Genomic DNA, 24,359 nt, shown 5'->3' with positions numbered 1-24,359 from the left:
GCTGCCGAAGGAGGGCCTAAGACTTATTCAACCTTCTGGTATAATAACTTCAATGGTAGGACAGCGGTGAAGCAAAGGCACAGAGAGAGGACTGGCAAGGCTTAATGAGATCCAGAGACTTCCCCTACATAGTCATAGTATCTCTCTTTATTTTTTCGGCATCACTGCAGGCTTACTTCAACCCTTAAAATAGACTCTTGTATATTTTATTTGGTGGCTCTGTTCATTGGAAAACGCCCTCTGCTAGAAACCACATATAATCCTTTTAGAAGTGAAGGGAGCCATGAAAAAAAATTAAATTACTCATTTTAGTACTCGGTTAACTGTATATAAGCGAGCACACAGGATTGGGTTGCCATATCTCTAGTAAAGATTCATGTATTAAATAAATAGTGGAATCTTTGAAAAAAAATTGTTTCTGGTGAAGATTTTCCCATTAAAGAAAACCTGTACTGAAAATTAAAAGTCAAAATAAGCATACACAAGTCATGCTTACCTCCCGTGTAGTCTACTCCTCAGTGTTTCTCCTGTCCCACGTCCTGTTTGTTCACTGTGATCAAGGGAATTTTCCGTCCTCCATTTTGAAAATGGCCATTACCCATAACAGCTTTCTGGTCAGCACACAGTTAAACTGTAACATCGCCCACTTGAGCCATAGGGAAACATGGACATTACCAGCCACATCAGTTGTCCTCTCCGCTATAACTGACAGCAACTGATATATTTCAGATCTGACAAAATATTGTCAGAACTGGAAGGGATTATTGTCAGAAAAAAATAGTGAGCTTCTGAGAGAAACTGATGGCAAGGTAGCTATGTAATGTTCATTTGAAGTTACCTCATGTGTTTATTTTAAATATTTTTACTCAGTACAGGTTCTCTTTAAGTTTGGAGTTGTGCTTGAATTGTTGAACTGATTATTGATGAAGATTTTGTTAGGAAATAAAATGTAAATTATCTATCTTTTTCAGTGGCATATGGTTTACTATCATAACCACAGGCTTTATTGCATTTGGTATGTTATTCATATTCGTTCTTTTCTCCCCATAAGACGGCGTAACCCTGGTTTAATGGAAGACGATGAAGAACCAATTGTGGAAGATGTTATGATGTCATCGGATGGACGAATGGAAGATCTTAATGAGGGCATGGATTTTGACACAATGGATATAGACTTGGTGAGGTTTCTTTATAGTATGTGCATAGATATGTGTACATAATAAAAAGGTAGGAAGCAGAATGGCACAAGATAACTGGACAGACCATTGAGGGTAACGGTGTGATGGCTGTGCCACCAGACCAAGCAGATTCAATAGTGCAATCCGGGCACCAGCATATAAAGTCCAAATCGTCACCTTTATTTCATCCTAAATTACAAGACAAAAATTGGCCACACTTATGCAACTTTTTGTTATTTGAGGATGAAATACAGGTGACTATTTAGACTTTTATTGGCTAGTGCCCGGATTCTGTTGCTCTTGTTGTACCACTTAATAAACATAGATGGTAGCCTTAGGTTATCTACCGTATTTTGCGCCTTATAAGACGCACCCAGGTTTAGAGGGCAAAAACCAGGGGAAAAAAATATATATACTAAACCTAGAGCGTCCATGGTCCAGGAGCGTCTTGTACATGTTATCCCCCAAATGGTCCTCCTGTGTGCCCCATCTGTCCTCTTGTGTGCCCCATCTGTCCTCTTGTGTGCCCCATCTGTCCTCTTGTGTGCCCCATCTGTCCTCCTGTGTGCCCCATCTGTCCTCCTGTGTGCCCCATCTGTCCTCCTGTGTGCCCCATCTGTCCTCCTGTGTGCCCCATCTGTCCTACTGTGTGCCCCATCTGTCCTACTGTGTGCCCCATCTGTCCTACATCTGTCCTGCTGTGTGCCCCATGTGTCCTAATGTGTGCCCCTTCTCCCCATGTGTCTTCCTGTGTCCTGTCTCCCTCATGTCATTCATCACATCAGTGGCGTAGCTAAGGAGCTGTGGGCCCCGATGCAAGTTTTACATGGGGCCCCCCAAGCACTCTATACATAACAATTGATACGGCATGCCAAAACCTGCCAATAGCAACTACAGTGTCAGAGGTGCAAGAAGAGGCTGGGAAACAGTTTGTTAGTGATTACTACTATTCACAGCATCTATAGAAATGATTATTATGAGCACAGGACCAATAGAGTGGTAATAATGTAGATGAGGGAGAGCCCTTTGGGGCCCCTCTGGCCCAAGGGCCCCGATGCGGTCGCTACCTCTGCACCCCCTATTGCTACGCCCCTGCATCACATCATTCTGTGCCCCCCCACCCACACATGCCTCAGCTTTTGCCCTCTAATCACTTCCTGCCCCCCGTGTGCGACTTCCCCGGTCCCACCTGCGTTTCTCTGATATCCCAGCGTGTCTCCAATATCCCTATTGTATATATTTCCCCCCTTAGTGTCTGCAGCATTAGCTGCTTACCAGACCCACTTCGCCGCGAGAACTGCAGACACCCGGCATCTCCATACGCTTCCTCTATTGTGCACTTGTACTAATGACGTAAATCAGTACAAGCACACAATTGAGGAAGCGTATGGAGATGCCGGGTGTCTGCAGTTCTCTCGGCGGCGTGGATCTGGTAAGCCGCTGATGCTGCAGACACTGAGGGGGGAAATATATACAATAGGGATATCGGAGACACGCTGGGATATCAGAGACACGCAGGTGGGACCGGGGGAGTCGCACACCCGGTGCAGGAGGTGATTAGAGGGCAAAAGCTGAGGCATGGGGCAGTCTAAGGGGCCGTTCACATTACAAATGCGGACGGCCACGCATGCGGAACGCAACGCATGCGAACGCACGCCATCCGCGTTTGTATGCGTTGCGTGGCTGATCCCACCACTGAAAAGTGAATGGGACAGCCGCGCGTTTTGGCAAAAAATGCGTGCAGCATGCGTTCCCAGACCGCATGCAGTGTGAACATCAGACAGTGCACTCTATGCACTGTCTGGTGTCGTGCGTGTCGGCCTCCCGCACGCGTTTCCAAAACGCGGCTGGAAACGCGTGCAGTCTGAACGGGCCCTAACGCTGCGGGCACACAGGCAGGGAATCCCCAACATGGCGGCGGGTTGGCGGTTCGGATCGGTGGGCGTTTGCAAGTTGGGGATTCCCTGCCTTTGCCGTATAAGACGCAGGGACTTTTTCTCCCCATTTTTTGGAGAGAAAATGCGTCTTATACGGCGCCAAATACGGTAATTAGAAATTTTATTGATTTTAGTTCATCTTTCACGTGACGTGGTTATGCACAGTGGACTTGCGTATCGTGATTATGCATGCTACCTGTGTCAACTTTATCATTTTAAAAAAAAAAAGCATTTTTCATGAAAAATAGCAATATGTAGCTCGGTCAAAAGCCGTGTACGAATGTGAAACTCTTTTTTTACTATTTTGTTGTTGTAAAACATTAAACACAGCAAAAAACTATTCCCATGTCAGTAGAAGGCATATTTGCACTCCACTGCAGCTAATTGATAAGATTGTTGGTTGCAGGACAAATTATTGGCTTATCATGTAATTACTTATCCAGTAACTTCAATACCTTTTATATCTTTTCCCCTATTCGTTTTATGCTACATTTAATGTTTTAGGCTACTTTCACATCAGGACGTTGTGTTTGATGCGACATTAAGGTCGCACAACGTGCCCCTTACGCAATGCATTGTGCACCATAACTAGGACGTTCTAGTGCATTCTTTAGCCCTGCACTTGGTGCGCCGTTTTCGTCGCACAGTGATGGAACGAAAACGGCGCATGCGTTACATTAAAAAAAACATTACTGAGCATGTGCAACACAACTAACGCAGCAGATTCATTGCTAAACGCACAGCATGCAGCACTTTCTAATAACGCCTCACGTTACACACAAACGCAATGTGTGCACTGTGAATGACGCACAGACTTTAGTATTGCTGTGCGTTAGTCTGCGTTATAAAATTTTCTAACGTGCGACTTTAACATTGCACTGTGAAAGAGCCCTCAGACCATAGATTAAATTTGAGTTTTATTCCAGTTTAAGTAAAGCAAAGAACGGATGTAATAATTGGGGGGGATGATGCTCAAATTTATCAGGTATTATATTTAGGTGTATTGCAGCCTTCATTGGGTTTAAGATTTTTTGGTGTGTGGTTACAAGATTGGAGACAACTCTTAGGGCTCATTTCCACTATCGCGAATTCGCATGCGTTTTTCGCATGCAAATTCGCATAGCAATACAAGTGAATGGGACTGTTTCCACTTGTCAGGATTCCTTTGCGTTTTTCTGTGCAGAAAAAATTCGCATGGCAGAGCCATCAGAATTCGCATACCGCTATGCGAATCGCATACAATGCATTTAATAGGAAATTCGCATGAGGTTTGGGTATGCGAATTTTCATGCGAATTTTCATGCGAATTCGCACAGAAACAATGGAAAAGCACACCAGCACTGCCATGGTTAAATTCGCATACATCGTCATCCATGCGAATTCGCGTGCGAATACGCATGAAAATTCGCATGGACCCGCATGCGAATTTCGCATCCGCATGCGAATTTTTACCGCGGCGATTCGCACCGCACAAGTGGAAATGCAGCCTTAATTGGTCTTCCATGATGCTGAGACTATGAGGAACAGTATAGTCTCAGTGATGAGTGTACACAACTAGTAAATCGATAATCTCCATGTGGATGGGATGGTTATTTATTGTGTAGTAGGAGTTAATCTAAAACAAAGCCATAAAAAATAAATGTCGTACTGGAATTGGAAGTGTTTTAACATCAGTCCTTTTTTTTAGGGGGGCACACTAACTTTCTTTCCTGATGCTTAGGTATTAGAAGGTGAATTAAGCTTTGAAATTTTAAGTATTTGAGGCAAAGCGAGACTTTCTGCTACCACTTGTACCTTAATGACACTGGTTTTAGTGTGTTGGTTTAAAAGACCTTTAATGAAACTTTTTTTCCCCTTTCTTTAGCCTCCATCTAAAAACAGAAGAGAAAGAACAGAACTTAAACCAGATTTCTTTGATCCAGCCTCAATCATGGATGAATCTGTAAGCCTGAAATACATAATACCTGCTATTTTAAAGATTATGAAATAACAGGAAATATCCAAGGTTTTAATTGCTCATTTGTTTGCGAGCATTTCTGGAAACTGAGACTGGTTGAATTTAGTAATCTGTCACTGATCTTTAATATACTGTCAAGCTTCCCCCCCCCCCCCCCCCCCCTGAATTTGCCAAGCTGCATCGTGTATTTTCTAGTAGTAGGCAGACAGATGTTGTGTAGCACAGATTTATTTTTTTAGTTTGATTATTGCATAAAATCACTTTTTTCTGTTTCTAAACTGTAACAACCAAAATTAATGTGTAAAGATTATTGAAGTTGTAAAATTTGGTCACGTTATTGAGGCCTTAACTTCACTGACAATTCTTTTGGGGGGGAAAACGGAGGTGATTACTTATGGGTTACCAAGGTAGTCTGTTTTCAAGCATTGGTGTGACTTTTCTTGGCTAATTAGAAGCAGGGGGCTTTTCTTCCACTAGAAGCTCATGTTTAGAAACCTATATACATACAGTAGTAGCAATAAATGTGTTGACTGCATTAACTGCCTGTAATTTTCTAGTTAAATTTAATCCTGTATATTTTGTATTTTAGTACACCTACAGTACCAGATTGCTTGATTGTCCTGTGTTAGTTTTACATAAAATAAAACACAAGAAAAGTTTGTTAACACACCTACATTTACTTAGGATGAACATTTCTCCATTGCTAACCATCCAGTTTTGCTTTTAGAGATTATGTAGTGCTTTGTATTAGACACTTGGTGGCAGTAGATCACACCTCCTTACATTCAAACCATTTTCAAGTTTCATTTTCCATTGTTTTCTTTAAGTGGCTTGCAGCATTACAAACTGTACTCAAATTTTATTTTTATTTTTTCCTTTATTTTAATTCATCATATCTCTCCATATCTTTTTCATACTCCTAACGCTCATTTTTTTTTCTCTCTAGGTTCTTGGGGTATCAATGTTTTAATACCAGTTCATCTATCAACTCTGTGGTGAAGTGTTTTTTTAAATGGAAGAGGAAGTTTTTAATGACAAATTTGTGGTAGATACAATGAAATTCTGTACAGAATTTTCTCTAAGGAGAATTTCACATGCTTACCAAGATTAAGTGCATTGAAGGGCAGTTTTGAATGCCTGAAAAATATAAAGGACAAGTAAACGGTTTGAAAATAAGCTACATTGTATTATTTTGGAGAACATAATTTTTTTATTTATATATTTTACTTTAACACATACATTGCTTAGTACGTTTTTTTCTTCTTTTTTTTTTAAATAAAAAAAATTCCCCTAATTGGATAATATTGACTCTTTTTACTCCACAAAAGAGCTCACAATAACCTTTTTTTTATTTATGAACTGGTATGGTCATGTAAAAGTTTCCTTTTTGTTTTTAAAAAAAAATGTATAAATCCACAATCTTATTAAACAGTTCGGTCTCTTTACCAAAACCTCACATTTTTAGACGTAGATAGTTGAGTTTTTTTTAAAATAAATATATATATATTTTAATGGAAAGGAGCCTTATGGAATCCAATTTTTTTTTCGCCCACCAGAGACTTTACTTAACGAGTAATTGCTCGTAAGGTAACCGGACATAACCATGCTTGCTCATTAATAACCTTAAAAGTTTGCTTGTCCTTTAATAAACCTGTAATGTTGTGAATTCCTTCCAGTAGTGCCACTGTATTTTGTCTCCAAATAAAGAAAAGCTTATTGTAGAATGTTTGCATAAAATACAAAAAAATAAATAAAACAGAAATTATACAGCTTAATAGAGTGTGGGAATAGGGTTCTAAATTTTAAATAAAATGATAAATATATATATATATATATATAAATTGGTGCTGATTTTATAATTGCGCAGTTTGTTTAGTTTTTCTTACTTTTAAATTCCAACTTAAATTGAGGTTTCAGAAATATATTAAAAGTTTTAACAATGTTTAAAAATAGTTGAAGCGGTAATACTCGCTTTGAAATGATTTTTAAATTTGTATTTTATATTGTTTTATCTATTTGTCTTTGCAAGCAGTCTTCAGGTTAAGTATACTTCCAGCAGGTTTCAGTACATTTCCTCTATTTTTAAATTAGTTGAGAAACTAAGCCACACCTAGCTTTATTTTATAAAAGCTTTGATCCACACTTCATCCTTACTTCACAGCTAATTGTCAATATTTGCCATCCAACATCAACTCATTTTGCCCAGCGTAGGCAGCTAGACATAAAAGTAAAAGTTTAACTTATATTTCATGTGTATATTTTTTTTTGTCAGTTGTCTTCATTTTCTCTGAGGTTTAAGTCATTCCATGCCTTATGCTTGCAATACACAAACTTCTCTTGTGTAAAAAAAAATGCTGTTAAAGTATGTAATGATCACCTTTAGGCTGAGGTAGCCAAAAACCATAATTTAACTAGAGAATTATAAAATATAATTTTTGAACCTCACAGACTAACACAGAAGCTGATCCGTCTTGAGTCATGTTGCATAAATACTATGTCTGAAATGACTGCCTATCCTTCCTTCACACCACTGCATTTATTAGAACTGCTGAGAGGACTGTGTATATATGATTTTAAACTTAAGTCAGTTTATTTCTTACTCTAGGCAGAGTATATCTTTGTGAAAGCAGTTCTTACAGCTTTGTTTTCAACCAGCTAAAATGTTTTATATATTTACCTAACCTGTTGTCCTCCACATTCTATTGTCCTCTGTACTGTTTTCTGATTTGTATTTATGTCTTGAGACAGTAACTTTTTTGAATAAAAATAAACCTACAATTATGATTGTTTAATTCTATTACATTATTTTTGTCCCCCTTGTAATAGGTTTTTATTCTGAAGAGCTGTCACTAAATTCAAAATAATGGTAAAGCCATGTAATAAGTAAGTCCCCTGTCCCAGCTGATCACCATGCAGTCTCTTCTTTGGTGCAGATGTTGTGTTCAAGAAGGCCAGACAACTTAAGGGACCACTGGAGCTCAGCAGAGCCCAATTTTGTAAAAGTAATGCAGCTGAAATGGTAGTACGTTTATGTGCAGTGCTCTGGAAGTTGTTGATGCTTTATAAGTAAATGGAAAAAGTTTAAGGACCACCATCGCGAAAATTGTAAAATTTTTAAATTACATGTAAACCCATACATATAAGAAGTATGTTTCTTGCAGAGTAAAATGAGCCATGAATTACTTTTCTCCTATGTTGCTGTCACAGGTTTTGGACCAGTCCATCTCTTCATGGGGGATTCTCCACATGGCCATTATTATTATTGTTATTAATTTTATTTATATAGCGCCAACATATTCCACAGCGCTTTACAGAGCACAATAAGACAAGGGGAACATAGATACAACCAAAAAATGTACAGCAGAGTGTCAAGCAGCACAAATATTGCAACAAACACAGTAAACATTAGGAGGAGGACCATGCCCCTGCGAGCTTACAATCTATTTATTTCTCTTTGTTTCTTTATTTCTAAAGAGACAATCCCTGAAAAGGATTTATATAAAGATGCAGACTGCCCCCCCTACCTGTTTGCACACGGTTTTGACAGTTGGGCAGAGCAACTGCCATTCACTAAGTGATTTTGAAAATAAAGAAACCCCTGAGAGTCCCCTATAAGGAGCTGGGCTAGTCCAGAACCTGTCGGTTCTGTCAGATTTCTACTACTTACTGTAAATGACAGCAACATAGGAGAAAAGTCATTTTATGTCTCATTTTAATCTGGAAGAAAAGTACTTATTTGTATGTGTTTTTGTTATTTTACATTTTTATGATATCGGGATAGTGGTCCTTTAAAGGACAACTATCAAAGTTAAAGTTTAGCAGAACCACTTTCATAGAGTGGATGGACTTAGTAGTGCTAGATAATAATGGGTTATTTTTTTCTGTCGCCTTTCTGTACCTTGATCATATAGTCCCAGAAAAGTGGAGTCAGCATTGGAAAGTAGCAGAGTCCACCTTTCACATCCTAAGCATGAGCATGCTCAGGACTTTTCAGAGAGGGAGCGAATCTCTTGCTCTTCATCTGTTCTGGACAAATGGTGTCCCCTGTGATGGACCGACTCTACAGCTAATGTCAGACACTGACTTTTCTGTGATATCGTGTGCAAGGTACAGAAAGGTGCTGTTATCAAGCACTGCAAAGGTCCTCCTCTCTCTTAAAGGGGTTCTGCTAAAAAAGTATAACTTTGATAACATGGCAGATTACATTTTAAGTTGATAAATGTAAAGTCATGCACCTTTGAGGGACTAACGGTTGAGCACATATAAAATAAATGGCATACAGGTGGGAACATCAGACTAGAAGGATAACTTGAAAATACTGGTTGATAACAATTTATACAATGTCATCATTTATTTCTCAGGTTTCTGCCATTATAGTTTTAAAATAATACATGCTACCGTAATTAAAATCCACGCATTTTATTTGGCCATTTGTCCCAGTTTTTGCAACCTTAAAATTATATTCCTAGTATAATGTATGGTGAAAATATTTTACTTGGAAATAAAGGTGCATTTTTTTTAAATTTTACATCCATCACTAATTTTTAGCACTTAATTTAGTAATAATATGCCCTCTTGACAAACATATAATAAAAATAAATTATTCCTTAAAGTCAGTAGTTGTTGTTTTACTGTTTGGCCACAAGATGTCCCAGCTGAGTACTTCCTATTAGCGTACAATAAGTACGCTATAGGAAGTAATGTGTTGCTACATTGTAACTAGGGAAGTGACGCAGGCATCAATGGATGCCTGTGATCACAGCCTAGAGGGGAGATTAATGAATGGGAACATTGTTTCGATTCATAAATTTTAACGATCGGTGGTGGTAAGCGGCGGAAATTGGCGAGTGGAAGGAATTGCAGCGGCTCTAATTAAGAATGAACACGGTTTTTGAAATAAAACCGTGTACATTCTCAGCAGACATGTATGAATTGGCTCAGTGGACTTTTGTCCCCTGCAGCCAAACCTTCCTGTTACCGGCAACATCGCGATCACGGGCATCTGTCCGCACAATAGCGTACAGCCCCACGCCCCTCCCCCCCAAGCTGCGGGGACGTAACTATTGTGTCCCTGCTGCGGATGTGAAGATCACATCCCTGTGGCAGTAATGGTTAACATTGCACCTAAATTAGTGTGCAGCTTTTTCAATTCTATGCCTTGGAAGGTATTTGCCTTGACCTGATTTTTTTTTCAACCAAACTAACTGTTACTATGATAATGGTCTTTTAATATAACCAGCCTTACCATTAGTTTCTTTTAAAGCTTCCTAAAACAGAATTGCAAGGTTTTTTTTTAGGTAAATACGAAACACTCTCTTGGAGCATTGCTAAGAGTAATATTTTTGTTCAATATATTTTACTTTATTTATATAGGGCTGGGCAAATTAATATTAAATTTAGGTGCCAGTTTGACTAATTCAAAAGCCAGCAGGACATTTTTAGGAGCCAGTGCTTTCAGCAACAATTGGGGAGAGGTTCGATGTTATGGCATTAGCTGTTGGCATTGATATGGCATTAGCTATTAGTGATATTGACTTGTTACATGGCTCATGGAATTCTTCTATCTCAACCTTAATATAATTTTTTTTTTTACTATCTACGGTCCCTGCATTAGTTAAAGGGATCCCAAGCAGAGAAATAAAAATGACAATATGAACTAACTCGAGGCCTCCTCCAGCCCCTCGTTGCCCACAAGGTCTCTCTGCACCCTTTGTGGTCCCGAGGATGGCTCTGTTAGATGCACAACTTGGCCTGTCCAGACACCTGGCTTGATCATGCGCCAATCGCCATAAGAATCCTGCACATGTGTGGTTTAGTGTTTCGAGAACCGTGCAGGACACTTGCCGCGATAGGTGTGTGATCAAGCAGGGCACCGAGACGAGCCACGCATGCGCAGTTGCGCACAACTTCGGCAGAACTCGCACACCCTACTGAAGCCGCCAGTGGGACCACAGTGGGGACCCAAAGAATACTGAGGGACCTTAATGGCGATGGGGTCCCTTTACTGACTGGGTTCCTCTCTTTTAATTTGCCAAGGACCACTCACAAAGTAAGGGTATATGGGGGGGGGGGGGGGGGGGGGTTAAGCAAGGTTATATTGGCATATGGACGTATGTGAAAACACATTTTGCCATCTGTTAATGGACAAGATGGAGGATTTCATCTGTGATTTGATAGGCCTGTGAGACTTTCTCCAATGTTTGTATTGCTCAAAAATGTTTGACAAAGTATATACCGGTTTCATGTGTAATTCACACAAATGTAGGTGCTGAAGATCATGTCTTCTAAAAGGAGAGCATATTTTCTATGAAATTTTGAAGTAAACACCAAGGCATCAGCCAGAAACTCAAAAGGTCGCAGCAACTTTGTCCTTCCACAAGAACAATGATCCAGTGCATACCTACAACGCTGAAAGAATATGCTAACTTGACATGCTGAAAAAGGTTTTTTTCCGGAGTTGACTAAATCAGCAGCCGCAGACAGGTGCCGACTGATGCTTTTATTAAGTGTTGATGAGCACCTAGTGATATTACTGATGTTTGACAATATTCTTCCTTTGACTTCTGTAGAGGTCATATCACTATAGAGCAAGCCAAGCTCAAACTACACACACAAGTTTGAAGCCAGTGGGTTTTTTTTTTTTACTATATTGCATATCACTAGAGATCACCACCAGAATGTTAGCAGCAAGGTTTTGGGTAAGTAGCCATACAATGTAATCTAGTTTTCATTGAAATCAATACAGCTTATGTCGGCTATTTCCACCTATCTCCGTCAGAAGAGCTGCAACCGCGCCCTCGCTGGAGCCTGGAAAGGTAGATATTAAACAGGCTGCCGGGCCGCTGTTCGGAAGGCTACAGCAAGGCCTCCGTGGGACAGAGGAGGACGGGGGAAGCCTCATTAGGATCCGGAGGCTTCCCCCTCCCAAGGTGAAGAATTCCATTGATCACAGTGGACAAACAGGAGGATACAAGAGAGGAGAAAGAGATTGATGAGTAGACTACACAGGAGGGAAGTATGACCTGAGTATTTTGACTTTTAATGTTCAGTTCAGGTTCTCTTTAAATACTTTTTCTTGTAATTGGATTCACCTGTGTATGTAGGTCAGGGGTCACTAAGCTTACCAAGCCAATTTGAGTTATAATAATTAGTTCTAAAAGTTTTGGATTCAAAGAAATGACATTATGCACCTGCCTAATTTTATTTAAACAATTATTGCGCTCTTTCTGTAAATGCAATAAACTTAATTTCACTTATCAAATATCACTGTGTGTGTCTCCTATATGATATATTTAACTGACATTTTTTTTATTGTAACAACCAAAGATTTATACAGGAAAATCATGACAATTAACAAGGTTGCCCAAATTTTTTGCATCCCACTGTATGGATTTTTGCACAAATTGGTCATAATGTGATCTGATCTTCATCTAAGTTGCAATAGACAATCACAGTCTGCTTAAACTAATACCGCACAAATAATTTAAAGTTTCCATGTTTTTATTGAACTCCCCATGTAAACATTTACAGAAGAATTTTTAAAATGCTTTGAGAATCTTGGAAGGCTGACATAAGCATTTAATGCATGCTAGGCAATTGATAGGCAATACCAGTAAATACTGGCAAACGTGCAAGTAAACATCCCACAGGACATCAGTTGTGATTCATGAAAACTGAAATAAATTGGTCTCAGTTATTACTTTAACATACTGAAATGAAGGAGATGTCATATTTAACTTAAAGGGGTTCTCTGGTTGTGGTTAAAAAAAAAAAATACACACTTACCTGGGGCTTCTATCGGCCCCCTGCAGCTGTCATGTCCCGCACTGTCCTCCTACAATCCTCGGTTTCCCGCCTCCGGTCCCGGTCTAATATTTGTCTAACTAGAATAGTGCTCGCTCCCGCACACGTCATTGGGAGCTTACTGCACAGGTGAAGTACAACGTTTTGTTTTGTACTGCGCCTGCGCAGTAAGCTTCCCTTGACACGCACGGGAACGAGCATGCGCTCAGCTGCGCAGCCGCAGTCTGATTAGAGCAGGACCGGCGGAGGGGAACGGAGAATCTTAGGACGACGGCGTCGTACATGACAGCTGCAGGGAGCCGATAGAAGCCCCAGGTAAGTGTGGGGGGGGGGGGGGGGTTACCACCAATAAAGAACCCTTTTAACTACAGGCAACTTCTGGTAAAACCATAAGAGTGAACATTGAACATCTTTACCATAATTATATCGGAAAATTGGGTCTGTGAAACAGAAAACAAAGGTAAGGCATTTTCGTATTTATAAGTTAAACAAATGTGTTACTGTATATACTGGAGTATAAGCCAACCCAAATATATGCTGATTTCCCAACTTTTACCTAAAAAAAAAAATGGAGGAAAAAATGATTATCTAAGTAGAGTAAAGGAAATGCAGGAGCGGTGCAGGTGGAAATGATATTCAGGACAGGAAAATAAAAGATTAAAACATAAATAAATGCTCCACTTGTACTTTAACCACTTCCCTACCACAGGTTATTTGCCTTAAAGAGAATCTGTACTCTAAAATTTTTACAGCAAAAAGCATACCATTCTATTCATTATGTTCTCCTGGGCCCCTCTGTGCTGTTTCTGCCACTCTCTGCTGCAAACCTGGCTTGTAATTGCCAGTTTTAGGCAGTGTTTTCAAACAAACTAACCAGCTTGTGATAGGCTCACATAAGCAGAGTGTGTGAGTCATACAGAGCCTGCAGGGGGCCTGGGTGGGGGGGTGTATAGCTTCTACCAATCACAAGCAGCCCTGCACATTCCACACATTCCAGCTTTAAGGTAGCCATACACTGGTCGATTTGCCATCAGATTCGACCAACAGACATCCCTATCTGATTGAATCTGATCAGAGAGGGATCGTATGGCTACCTTTACTGCAAACAGATTGTGAACCAATTTCAGCCTGAAACCGTTCACAATCTGTGGTGGTGGTGCTGCCGCCGCTTCCCCCCCATCCCGCATACATTACCTGCTCCGCCGGCGCGAGTCCCGGGTCTCCGCTCTTCTTCTCCGCTCTGGTCTGGTCTGGTCTCCGGCATGCTTCCTGTCTGGGGGAAGTTTAAACAGTAAAGCGCCCTCTACTGTTTAAACTTCCTGCCGGGACAGGAAGAAGGGAAGCATGCCGGAGACCAGAGCGGAGAAGAAGAGCGGAGACCCGGGAGTCGCGCCGGCGGAGCAGGTAATGTATTGCAGCTCTATTGCGTCGGTCGTCGGGCACTCGAACGCCGCTAGCGATGCGCTCTTTACCCGCGGGCGATCGACGGTTATTTTCCGCACGACGGGATCGGACGGAATGGATCGAAATTCGGCGTGTAGCGCGAACGATTGGCAGCAGATTCGATCCCAGTGATCGAATCTGCTGTCGAAACGGCGGCAAATCGGGCCAGTGTATGGCCAGCTTTAGCCTGACTGTGCCGACAGAAGAAAACCGATTAGATCATATAACAGAGATAACACAGCCACTGTGCAATTAGGAAAAGCTGCAGTAAGCCAGAGCACATTAGAACAGGCAAAGGAACTTATAGGATAGAAGAACGAAGGCTGAAATTTTTGTTACAGAGTCTCTTTAAAAACCACAACAATTTTCACATATTTTACTTCTTCCATTCATTCGCCAATAATCTTGTTAATAAGTTATATATTGTTTCTTTTGTCACAAATTAGTGTGGTATTTTTTCTAAGAATTGTTATATTTCATATGCACTTATTATTTATTGTGTTCATAAAGCGCCAACATATTACGCAGTGCTGGACATCAGTTTAGGTTACAGACAATATTTAGGGGTGACATACAGCAATATGACAATACAGGAATACAAGAAAAAAACAGTTTAAGTACAAGTCAGTCACTGGATGGGAGCATGGAGATTAGGCAATTTGAGTCCACTCAAATGCATTGCATGGGTGAACAGTAATGGAGGTGCATGATCAGGTAGGACACAAAAGGAGGAGGATCCTGCTTAAAGGCTTACAATCTAGAGGGAGAGGTAGGGACACGAAAGGTGGGGGACCAGAATTCAGCTGCGGGTTTAGAACACTTGGGAGGGAGTGTAGGCCAGAGTGAAAAGGTGAGTTTTGAGGGCCTTCTTGAAGATGTTGGAGGGGGCTGGGTGGAGGTAGGGAGTTCCATAGTCTTGGAGCAGCTCTTGAGAAGTCCTGGAGGTTTACATGGGACTGGGTGATGCGGGGGGCGGAGTGAGCGGCTAGGTGTGTATTTCTGAGTAAGATCGGAAATGTAGGTTGGACAGGTTTTGTGGACAGATTTGTAGGTCAGACACAGTATCTTGAATCTGATTCTGGACTGGATAGGAAGCAAGTGGAGGGATTCACGGAGGGGAGCTGCTGTGGTGGAGCGATGGGGGGAGTGGATAATTCTGGCTGCCGCATTCATGATGGACTGCAATGGGGCTATTTGGGTCATAGGGAGACCAGACAAAAGGGCATTGCAGTAGTCAAGGTGGGAAATTATGAGGGCATGGATGAGGAGTTTAGTGGTGGCAGAGGTCAGGAAAGGGCGAATCTTGCAGACGTTACGAAGGTGGAAGTTGCAGGACTTTGTGAGGTTTTGGATGTGAGGAGTGAAGGAGAGTGCGGAGTCCAGGGGGACTCCCAGACAGCGGGCTTGAGAGGTAGGGCGAATGGTAGTGTGGTTGACAGTGACATGCACATCTGGGAGGTTCAGGGATGGCCGGGGTGGGAAGATCATAAAATTCCATTTTGTCTAGATTTAGTTTCAGGAACCTAGTGGACATCCAGGAGGAGATGGCTGATAGGCAGGAGGAGACTGTCCATGGTAGTGGTGGATATGTCAGGGGTGTGAAGGTAGATCTGGGTGTCATCTGCATACAGATAATAAAACCCATGGAGGAGATAACCTTGCCAATGGAGGATGTGTATAGGGAGAACAGTAGGGGGCCAAGGACCGAGCCTTGGGGGACTCCCACCGAGAGGTGGTTGGGGGTGGATGAGGACTCATTGAAGGAGTGACTGGAGAGGTAGGATGAAAGCCAGGTCAGGGCGAGGTCGTGAATGCCCATGTGTGGAGTAGTGGGGGATGATCTGCTGTGTCAAAAGCTGCTGAAAGGTCAAGGAGGAGGAGATGTCATTGACCACTTTGGTGAGAGCAGTTTCGGTAGAAGAGAATGAGAAAAAAAAATGAAAACATTTCTCAGTTTTCAGCCATTATAGTGTTACTATAAAATGTGCTACTGCATATAAAATCCATTTCATTTGCTCATTTGTCCTGGTTATTACATTTATATTATGTCCAAAGTAATAATGGCAGTGTTTTTATAGCGCCTTTCTCCTGTCGGACTCAAAGCGCTTGCGAGGCAGCCACTAGAGCGCACTCAGTAGGCAGTAGCAGTGTTAAGGAGACTTGCCCAAGAAACTCCTTACTGAAATAGGTGCTGGCTTACTGAACAGGCAGAGCCGATGTATGGTGAGAATATTTTATTTGGAAAATATATATTTATATATATAGGGCAGCACGGTGGCGTAGTGGTTAGCTCTCTCGCCTTGCAGCGCTGGGTCCCTGGTTCGAATCCCAGCGAGGGCACTATCTGCAGAGAGTCTGTATGTTCTCTCCGTGTCCGCGTGGGTTTCATCCGGGCACTCCGGTTTCCTCCCACATTCCAAAAACATACGGATAAGTTAATTGGCTCCCCCTAAAAAATTGGCCCTAGACTACAGTACTTACACTACATAATATAGACATATGGCAATGGTAGGGATTAGATTGTGAGCTCCTTTGAGGGACAGTTAGTGACCAGACAAAATATATATACACACACACACTACAGCGCTGCGTAATATGTCGGCGCTATGTAAATACTAAATAATAATAATATATATATACTTTTATTTTCAAATAAAATATTGCTGCCATACACTAAGGAAATATTAATTTAAATGTTGCATTAACCGGGACAAATGGGCAAATAAAATGTGGGTTTTAATTATGGTGGCATGTATTTGTAATAAATATTTGTTGGTTGTTATGGGCTACAACACTACACCTTTGTTCTGCACCATATCACAGAATGTGTGATAACTTGACACTCATCACAGCAACCGCACAGGAGATAGAACTGCTTAGACGTCGTCAAAGGTTAAGGTGTTTATTCGGAAAACAGATATACAGATGTGTTCAGCAGTAATCTTATCTTCGTTACATATTTCGTAACCTCAGCAAAGCAATCGGTCTGTCTTAAGCGGTGCGGCTCTTGGTCCATCCCTTGTGAATGGTAGCCAGGCTGTGACATCGCCCAGCAGGGATGGATCAACAACCCCTCGCCTGCTATTAGCTGATAAGAACACGTGATAGCATTACAAGCACAGTCTTTACTGCGCATGCACTGGAAAATTCAATTTTCCAATGACCTGTTCCCTTGTTCTTAGGAGATCATCGTTTTCTGTTCCCTGGCTATTGTTTACCTTTATGAAATATGAAAACACTCTATGATTACCCCACAAGGCCTGTACATCTCGAGCTTGATATCTATTCTGACCTTGTAGAGCCAGAGCACAATGTTGTACTGAACATGGTGCTTCCAGAAATGCCTCTATTTCCTACCAAGACAAATTCTCCTTAAAGGACTCACGAGGCGACATACAAAAAAAAAAAAAAAAAAGTGAAATACCTGCATGAAATTTGAATGTACGGAGGACGCCAACCGCGCCCTCTGTGGTGTTCAGACGAGTCCCCACTGCTCAATGTCCCCCCAGGCCGGCTCCACTCTCCTGCCTCCTCTAAAATGGCCTCCGGAGCTGGCCGCGGCTGCGCAGTCCGCATAGACGTGAGTGCGGCTGCACAGCTCTAGGGCCTTGACCCTGATCCACGCTGCAGGAGACAGGATTCGGGGGGAAGGCTCTAGAGCTGTTCGCATTTAACAAAATAAATTGTGGTAGCATTTTTGTACGTTGAAGTCACTAGCCACTGACTTTAGCGATTTAATAGCACAGCCCACCAATACCCCCCCCCCCCATAAGTGCTAGAAACACCAAATTTGCAGGAGAGGGGGGACAAGAAGAAATTATTAATGGCTTAAGTCAGCGGCCATTTGAACATTTCCCACACTCATAACAACATAACTTTAAAATCTATTTTTTTCAAGAACTATAAGGTCTTTTTGAAAATGTTTTTTCTCTTGTTTACACTCTCCACCCTAACATAACATGCAAATTTGGTATTTGTAGCACATACCTTTGCTGTTAACTGCTAAAGTCGTGACCGTTCGCCTGCCATTTAAGTCTATGAAGCCCGTTGTGAATGGCCAGTTTGTGAACATTTGCAGTAAATTTGCATTTGCGAACTTAAAATTTGGATGTTCGCTTCGTTACTATTTACGTTCCTAGTACAATGAACTGTATTCAATCAATTATTACAAGCCTTTATTTGCTAAAATAACTAATATACCCGCATGACATACATATTAACCTCCCTGGCATTTAATTTCACCAGGCTTTCTGTGCAAAAAGTGCTTTAATTAATTTTGAAACATTTTCAAGCATTTTTTTAAAATCAATTTTGTTTTAATATTGAATGTAAAACAAAAAAAAGTATGTGGATACCGATGTTGATGCTACATGGCCCTGGCGTCAACACCAGTCGCCAGAGAACATGTAATCGCCAAGGGTGAAGCAAATCCACCGAGGAACATGGAAGAAGAAACTGGGGAAGCCAACAGAGGTCAGAATCAGCTTTATTCGCCAAGTATGTCAACTGACGCACCCGGAATTTTTTGTGGTACACGCGGCAGGAGTATGCAGATACAGATTTTACACAGATGTGAGAAGGGGCTAAAAAAGACTGCAAACATCAAACAGATTACAAGGGGGAGGGGGAGGGTGGAACGTAGTTGGGCAGTAGTGCAGCGTCAGTGCACGGCTAGGGGGGCTTTGCAGGGGTGGTAGCTCGAGTTCAGTAGGAGAACAGCTTGGGGAAAGAAAGTGTTCAAATGTCTGGTGGTCTTGGTGAGGATCGATCTGTAGCGGCGTCCCAAAGGCAGACGGTCGAAGTATCGGCTGCCAGGGTGAGTAGGGTCGTTCAGTATTCTGTTTGCTCTAGACCACAGTCTGGAGGTATGTAGGAGATCCAGAGGTGGAAGGGGGGACCCGATGATCCTCTCAGCAGCATTGATTACTCTCTGGAGCTTAAGTCTGTCGCTCGCAGTAGCGCCAGCGTACCAAACAACAATAGAGGAGCAGAGGATAGACTCCACGGTTGCGGTGTAAAAGGTGATCATCAGTTCCCGCGGCATCCCGAATTTCCTCAGCTGCCTCAGAAAGAACAGCCTCTGCTGAGCCCTCTTCTGGGCCTTGGAGGTGTTTTCAGCCCACCTAAGGTCTTTCGTGATAGTGGCACCCAGGAAACGGACGCTCGACTCCCTGGCGACTTCGATGCCTTCAATGAGATCACGATGAGGGATCAGCATGCCAATGACGAGTATAGGTTAGCCAGGTATAAATGTCCCCAGTATAGTTAGTCAGCTATGGGTGCAACCGTATAGGTAGTTAGCAGCTATAGGGGCTGCAGTATACGTTAGCCAGGAATAAGTGTCTTCAGTATAGTTGGGCAGCTACAGAGGCTGCAGTATAAGTTAGCCAGGAATAAGTGTCCCCAGTGCAGCTATAGGGGCTGCATTATAAGTTAGCCAGGAATAGGTGTTCACAGTAGTTAGGCAGCTGTAGGGACTGCAGTATAAGTTAGCAAGGAGTAAGTGTCCCTGGTATAGTTAGGCAGCGATAGGGGCTCTCTTTACCCCGCTCCCTCCTCCTGTTACTAGCTGCAGATTCCTGGTCCCCCCTCCCTCCACCGATCATCTATCACTCCCCCCTCCCTCATGATCCAGCCAGCAGTACTGTGAGTAGATAAACTTTTACTCATTGAGGCTCTCTCCAGCGATGATCGTATATTCTCTGCATCCAGCTTTGAGATACTGTTTACAGTACTGGGGACGCGACTGATGATGTCATCAAGCTGTGTCCCCGGTACTGTAAACTGTGTCCCGGAGCTGGACGCAGGGAAAAATATGCGATCATCACTGCAGAGAGCTTCTGTGAGTAAAACTCCTTGTTCTTTACTCTCAGAGCCGCCGGGGATCAGGAGGGATGGATGATCGGAGGGGGGATCAGGAATGCCACCTCTAGTAACAGGAGGGAGGTGAGATTGTGAGGGAATGATGGGTGATCAGTGGATAGAGAGGGGATGGCAGACCGGCCCGCTGCTAGTAACTGTTGCCGGCTCTGTAGGCTTTCCTGGGACTGATAGATGCAGGTTGGCACACTGTGGTTAGCTGAGTTGCTACCCACAGTGTGCCGATAGGGGTACATCAGTCCTAAGGAAGCTCACAGAAGCAAAAAAAAAGTGGACCAAGAGGAAAGCAGGAGGTTGGCACTACAGCAACATAACATACTTTTTGCGGGAAACATGCAGTAAGTGGGTGTATATGTCAAACGTGCCTCTTCTTAAAAGTACCTCTTCAGCGTGCTCTAACCATCAAGTATGGATAACAGTCAAAAAGAGTGGAGAGAAAGGCTGAAAAAAAGTGGAGCCGAGCCGGTGGCACAGAGCAGCTAAAAATCAGCCTGGCGGTAACCATTAGAGATGGCTCGAACCTCCGATTTTGGGTTCGCGAATGCGAACTTTCGCAAAAGTTTGCGTACTTCAATGGGCAGGCAAACTTGAAAAACTACAAACACTGTTTCTGGCCACAAAAGTGATGGAAAATATGTTTCAAGGGGTCTAATACCTGGAGGGGGGCATGGCGGAGTGGGATACATGCCAAAAGTCCCGGGGAAAATTACAGATTTGACGCACAACAGGGTTATAATCCCTATAGGGCAGAAATCACATTGCATTCCTAAATTAGAGGCATAAAGTGCTTGAAAACATCTTGCGTGTGTAGACATGGATCAGCAGGTAGTGTAAGTAGTGTACTGCTTCACACTGACAGACCAAACTCACTGTGTAAAGCACCGCAAACAGCTGTTTTTGTAGTGATGTCCATGCTGGACTGGTGCGCACGATGGCAAGAGTGCAGGCGATGGCGGTTTTCAAGCCCATATGGTCAGGCTGAGGTAGCTCTATGACAGAACAACAGTGACTGTCCAGATTATAGAATTAGGGCTGTCCACAATGAAGCAACGACCTTATTATCCTGGGTTTACTTTGCCCCCCAACACACTCATATAGGTCATTGCTTCATTATGATACGCAAGCCCCTTCACCGCGGCAAGGTAACAATCACGAAGGGGAATTGACACTTATACATGCCTTTTGTTTTGTTGCAGTCAGAAAAATTAGGCAGGCATGTACATGCACCAGAAAAATTATTCTTTTTGTTAGCGGCCTTAAAGATTCAGGAATCAACCTGGAGTCCTGGACCCTGTAGGTGGTGGCAGAGAAGGCAGTCAAGTGACCTGCAGGCAGAGATGCTGTGTGGGGACTGACTTAGTCATGGGGCAGGCAGCATCGGCAGGCAGATATGCTGTGTGGGGACTGACTTAGTCTTCGAGCAGGCAGTAGCCCTCCGGGATCCATGCCTCATTCATGTTGATAAAGGTGAGGTACTGAACACTTTTGCGACCTAGGCGACTTCTCTTCTCAGTGACAATGCCTTCAGCTGCGCTGAAGGTCCTTTCTGACAAGGCGGTTGAGGCAGGGCAAGCCAGAAGTTGGATGGCAAATTGTGACTGCTCTGGCCACAGGTCAAGCCTGCGCACCCAGTAGTCCAGGGGTCCGGAGTGGGAGCCTGAGAAATGGCTACCACCACACATCCAAGGAAGGACCATTGTGCTGTATAAGTAATGTACCTGCCAGATGGACCCTTGACCCAACGCTGTGTGCCAGAGATGACACTACTTGACTTTCAACATCACGGTACAGTTTGGGTATCACCTTTTTAGAAAAATAATTGCGGCCTGGTATCCTCCACTGCGGTCCCAATTGCCACAAATTTTCGGAAAGCCTGAGAGTCCACCAGCTGGTATGGTAACAGCTAGCGAGCTAACAGTTCCGCTAAGCCAGTTGTCAGACACCGGGCAAGGGGGTGACGGGCAGACATTGGCTTATTCCGCTCAAATATTTCCTTAATGGACACTTGGCTGCTGTGGGCATAGGAGCAGGAACCGCTGGTATAATACTGTGTGCAGTCACACAGATGCAGTGAAAGGTGTTCACTTACTGGTCTATAAAACCGTGTGAAATCACACAGATGCAGTGAAAGGTATGGGAATCAGTTTGATTCTAGTCCGGAGTGGGAGCCTGAGAAACAGCTACCACCTCACATCCAAGAAAGGCAGTAGGCATGGCACGCAAGTCCCGACTCAGGGAGGTAGTGACGAAAAATAACAATACAGGAGGACTCTTTTGAAGCCCTGCTGACTGCTGTATAATGATGATGAGACTAATACACTTGAAATCCTATAACGAGAATCTGTTATGGAGGGCAAGTCTGCCATCCATTCAAGTGAAAGGTATGCACTGACTGGTATAATACAATGTGCAGTCACACAGATGCAGTGAAAGGTACTGATTGCTGGTATAATACAATGTGCAGTCACACAGATGCAGTGAAAGGTATATACTGACTGCTGCTATAATACAATGTGCAATCACACAGATGCAGTGAAAGGTACTGACTGCTGGTATAATACAATGTGCAGTCACACGGATGCAGTGGAAGGTATATACTGACTGTTGCTATAATACAATGTGCAATCACACAGATGCAGTGAAAGGTACTGACTGCTGGTATAATACAATGTGTATATTAGTAGAAAGGACTATAGCATATAAAAATACAAAATCTTGAAAGGTCTTGTGGTACAAAAATATCTAAAATTTTATTGACATAGATACGGAAAAGATTTGTTTAAAACAGTCTCTGTAGGAAACTCCTTAGTTATAAAGACAATCATCAAATTGGTAGTAGAGTAGGCTTAATATATTCAACAAAAAAGAGACCTGCTCTAGCTGCTTGGCCTTCGTTTTGCCTGCCTTCAGGATTGCATGGAGACGTCTGGTTGGTCAGACTTTGGTCTCTTTCTTCATTACTCCTGCCATGTAGTGACAATAGTTTTTAGAGAAGGTGCTTGTTACAGTGGCCTGAAGAAGGGCTTTATGCGCCCGAAACGAGCGTGTCGTTGCCCAATACTTTTTTGTTGAATATATTAAGCCTATTCTACTACCAATTAGATGATTGTCTTTATAACTAAGGAGTTTCCTACAGAGACTGTTTTAAACAAATATTTTCTGTATCTATGTCAATAAAGTTTTTGATATTTTTGTACCACAAGACCTTGCAAGATTTTGTATTTTTATAGTCCTTTCTACTAATATAGAGTGTCTGTTGAAGTGAAGTGGATCACATCAAAAAGGACTAAAAGGTTTTTTTGACTTTTCCTTAAAAAGTCCACTCCCAACTACATTTTTACATAATACAGTGTGTAGTCGCACAGATGCAGTGAAAGGTACACACTGACTTTGCTGGGCCTGGCACAGTATATCAATTAGCAAGGGCCAGCTGTGACAGACAGGGCTGTATATGCAGTGTCAGTGGTGCACACACACAAAAAAACACATCACAAGAACATTAGCTCTCAAAAGAGCTTTTTTGTGGTGCTTTTTAGCAACAAATATCAGCAAGGAGCAAGCTAACAAGAGCTAACTAACGCTTTCCCTATCTCTGCAGCAACCTCTCCCTTCTCTCAATAAAGCAGGCAGCAGACAGAGTGAGAAAATGGGTGACGCAGCAGAGTTTTTATAGGGGGTGCGGGGGACCAGGAGGGAGTGCAGCCTGATTGGCTGCCAAATGTCTGCTGACTAATGTAGAGAGTCAGTTTAGCCCAATGATGTAGTATAGGGGGCGGGTCGAACTCGCTATGTGTTCGCGTTTCAACACAAACCCCTGTTGGTCGCGTGAACAAGTTCGCCGGCGAACCGTTCGGGCCATCTCTAGTAAACATTTATGTATTCTTGTTAAATGCAGTGACTTTTTTGTGTGTGTTTTTTTTTTTAAGTGGTTCTCCGGGGGTAGAAAGCTTTACAAAGTGGGCCTGTAAGTGAGAGGTTATTACCAAGTATTCGTGGGTATGTTTAAATGCACACCCACAGTCTTCTCTTGGCCCCTTTGATTAAAAGGCTATAAGGCTTTGTGGTCGGAGTAATTACAGTATGCTCTTTTTAACCACTTGAGGACCAGCGCTGTTTTTTGTGATCTGTGCTGGGTGGGCTCTGCAGCCCCCAGCACAGATC

General features: G+C 42.6%; 1 protein-coding gene across 2 annotated transcripts in view; it reads left to right on the top strand.

The window, feature by feature from the left end:
• The window catches only part of STAG2 (STAG2 cohesin complex component), a 147,227-nt gene extending 139,374 nt beyond the window's left edge, over window positions 1-7,853 (top strand). For both annotated transcript variants that reach the window (XM_068251172.1, XM_068251174.1), the window contains exons 33-35: window positions 1,052-1,178; window positions 4,980-5,057; window positions 6,019-7,853. In XM_068251172.1, the coding sequence (XP_068107273.1) occupies window positions 1,052-1,178; window positions 4,980-5,057; window positions 6,019-6,042 (229 nt within the window). In that variant the 3' untranslated portion in view covers window positions 6,043-7,853. The remainder of the gene's footprint in view (window positions 1-1,051; window positions 1,179-4,979; window positions 5,058-6,018) is intronic.
• The last annotated feature ends 16,506 nt before the right edge of the window (window positions 7,854-24,359 follow it).

The sequence above is a fragment of the Hyperolius riggenbachi genome, chromosome 8 (assembly GCF_040937935.1).
Source record: "Hyperolius riggenbachi isolate aHypRig1 chromosome 8, aHypRig1.pri, whole genome shotgun sequence".
Taxonomy (NCBI): Eukaryota; Metazoa; Chordata; class Amphibia; order Anura; family Hyperoliidae; genus Hyperolius; species Hyperolius riggenbachi.
This window is presented reverse-complemented; position numbering and strand designations above follow the sequence as displayed.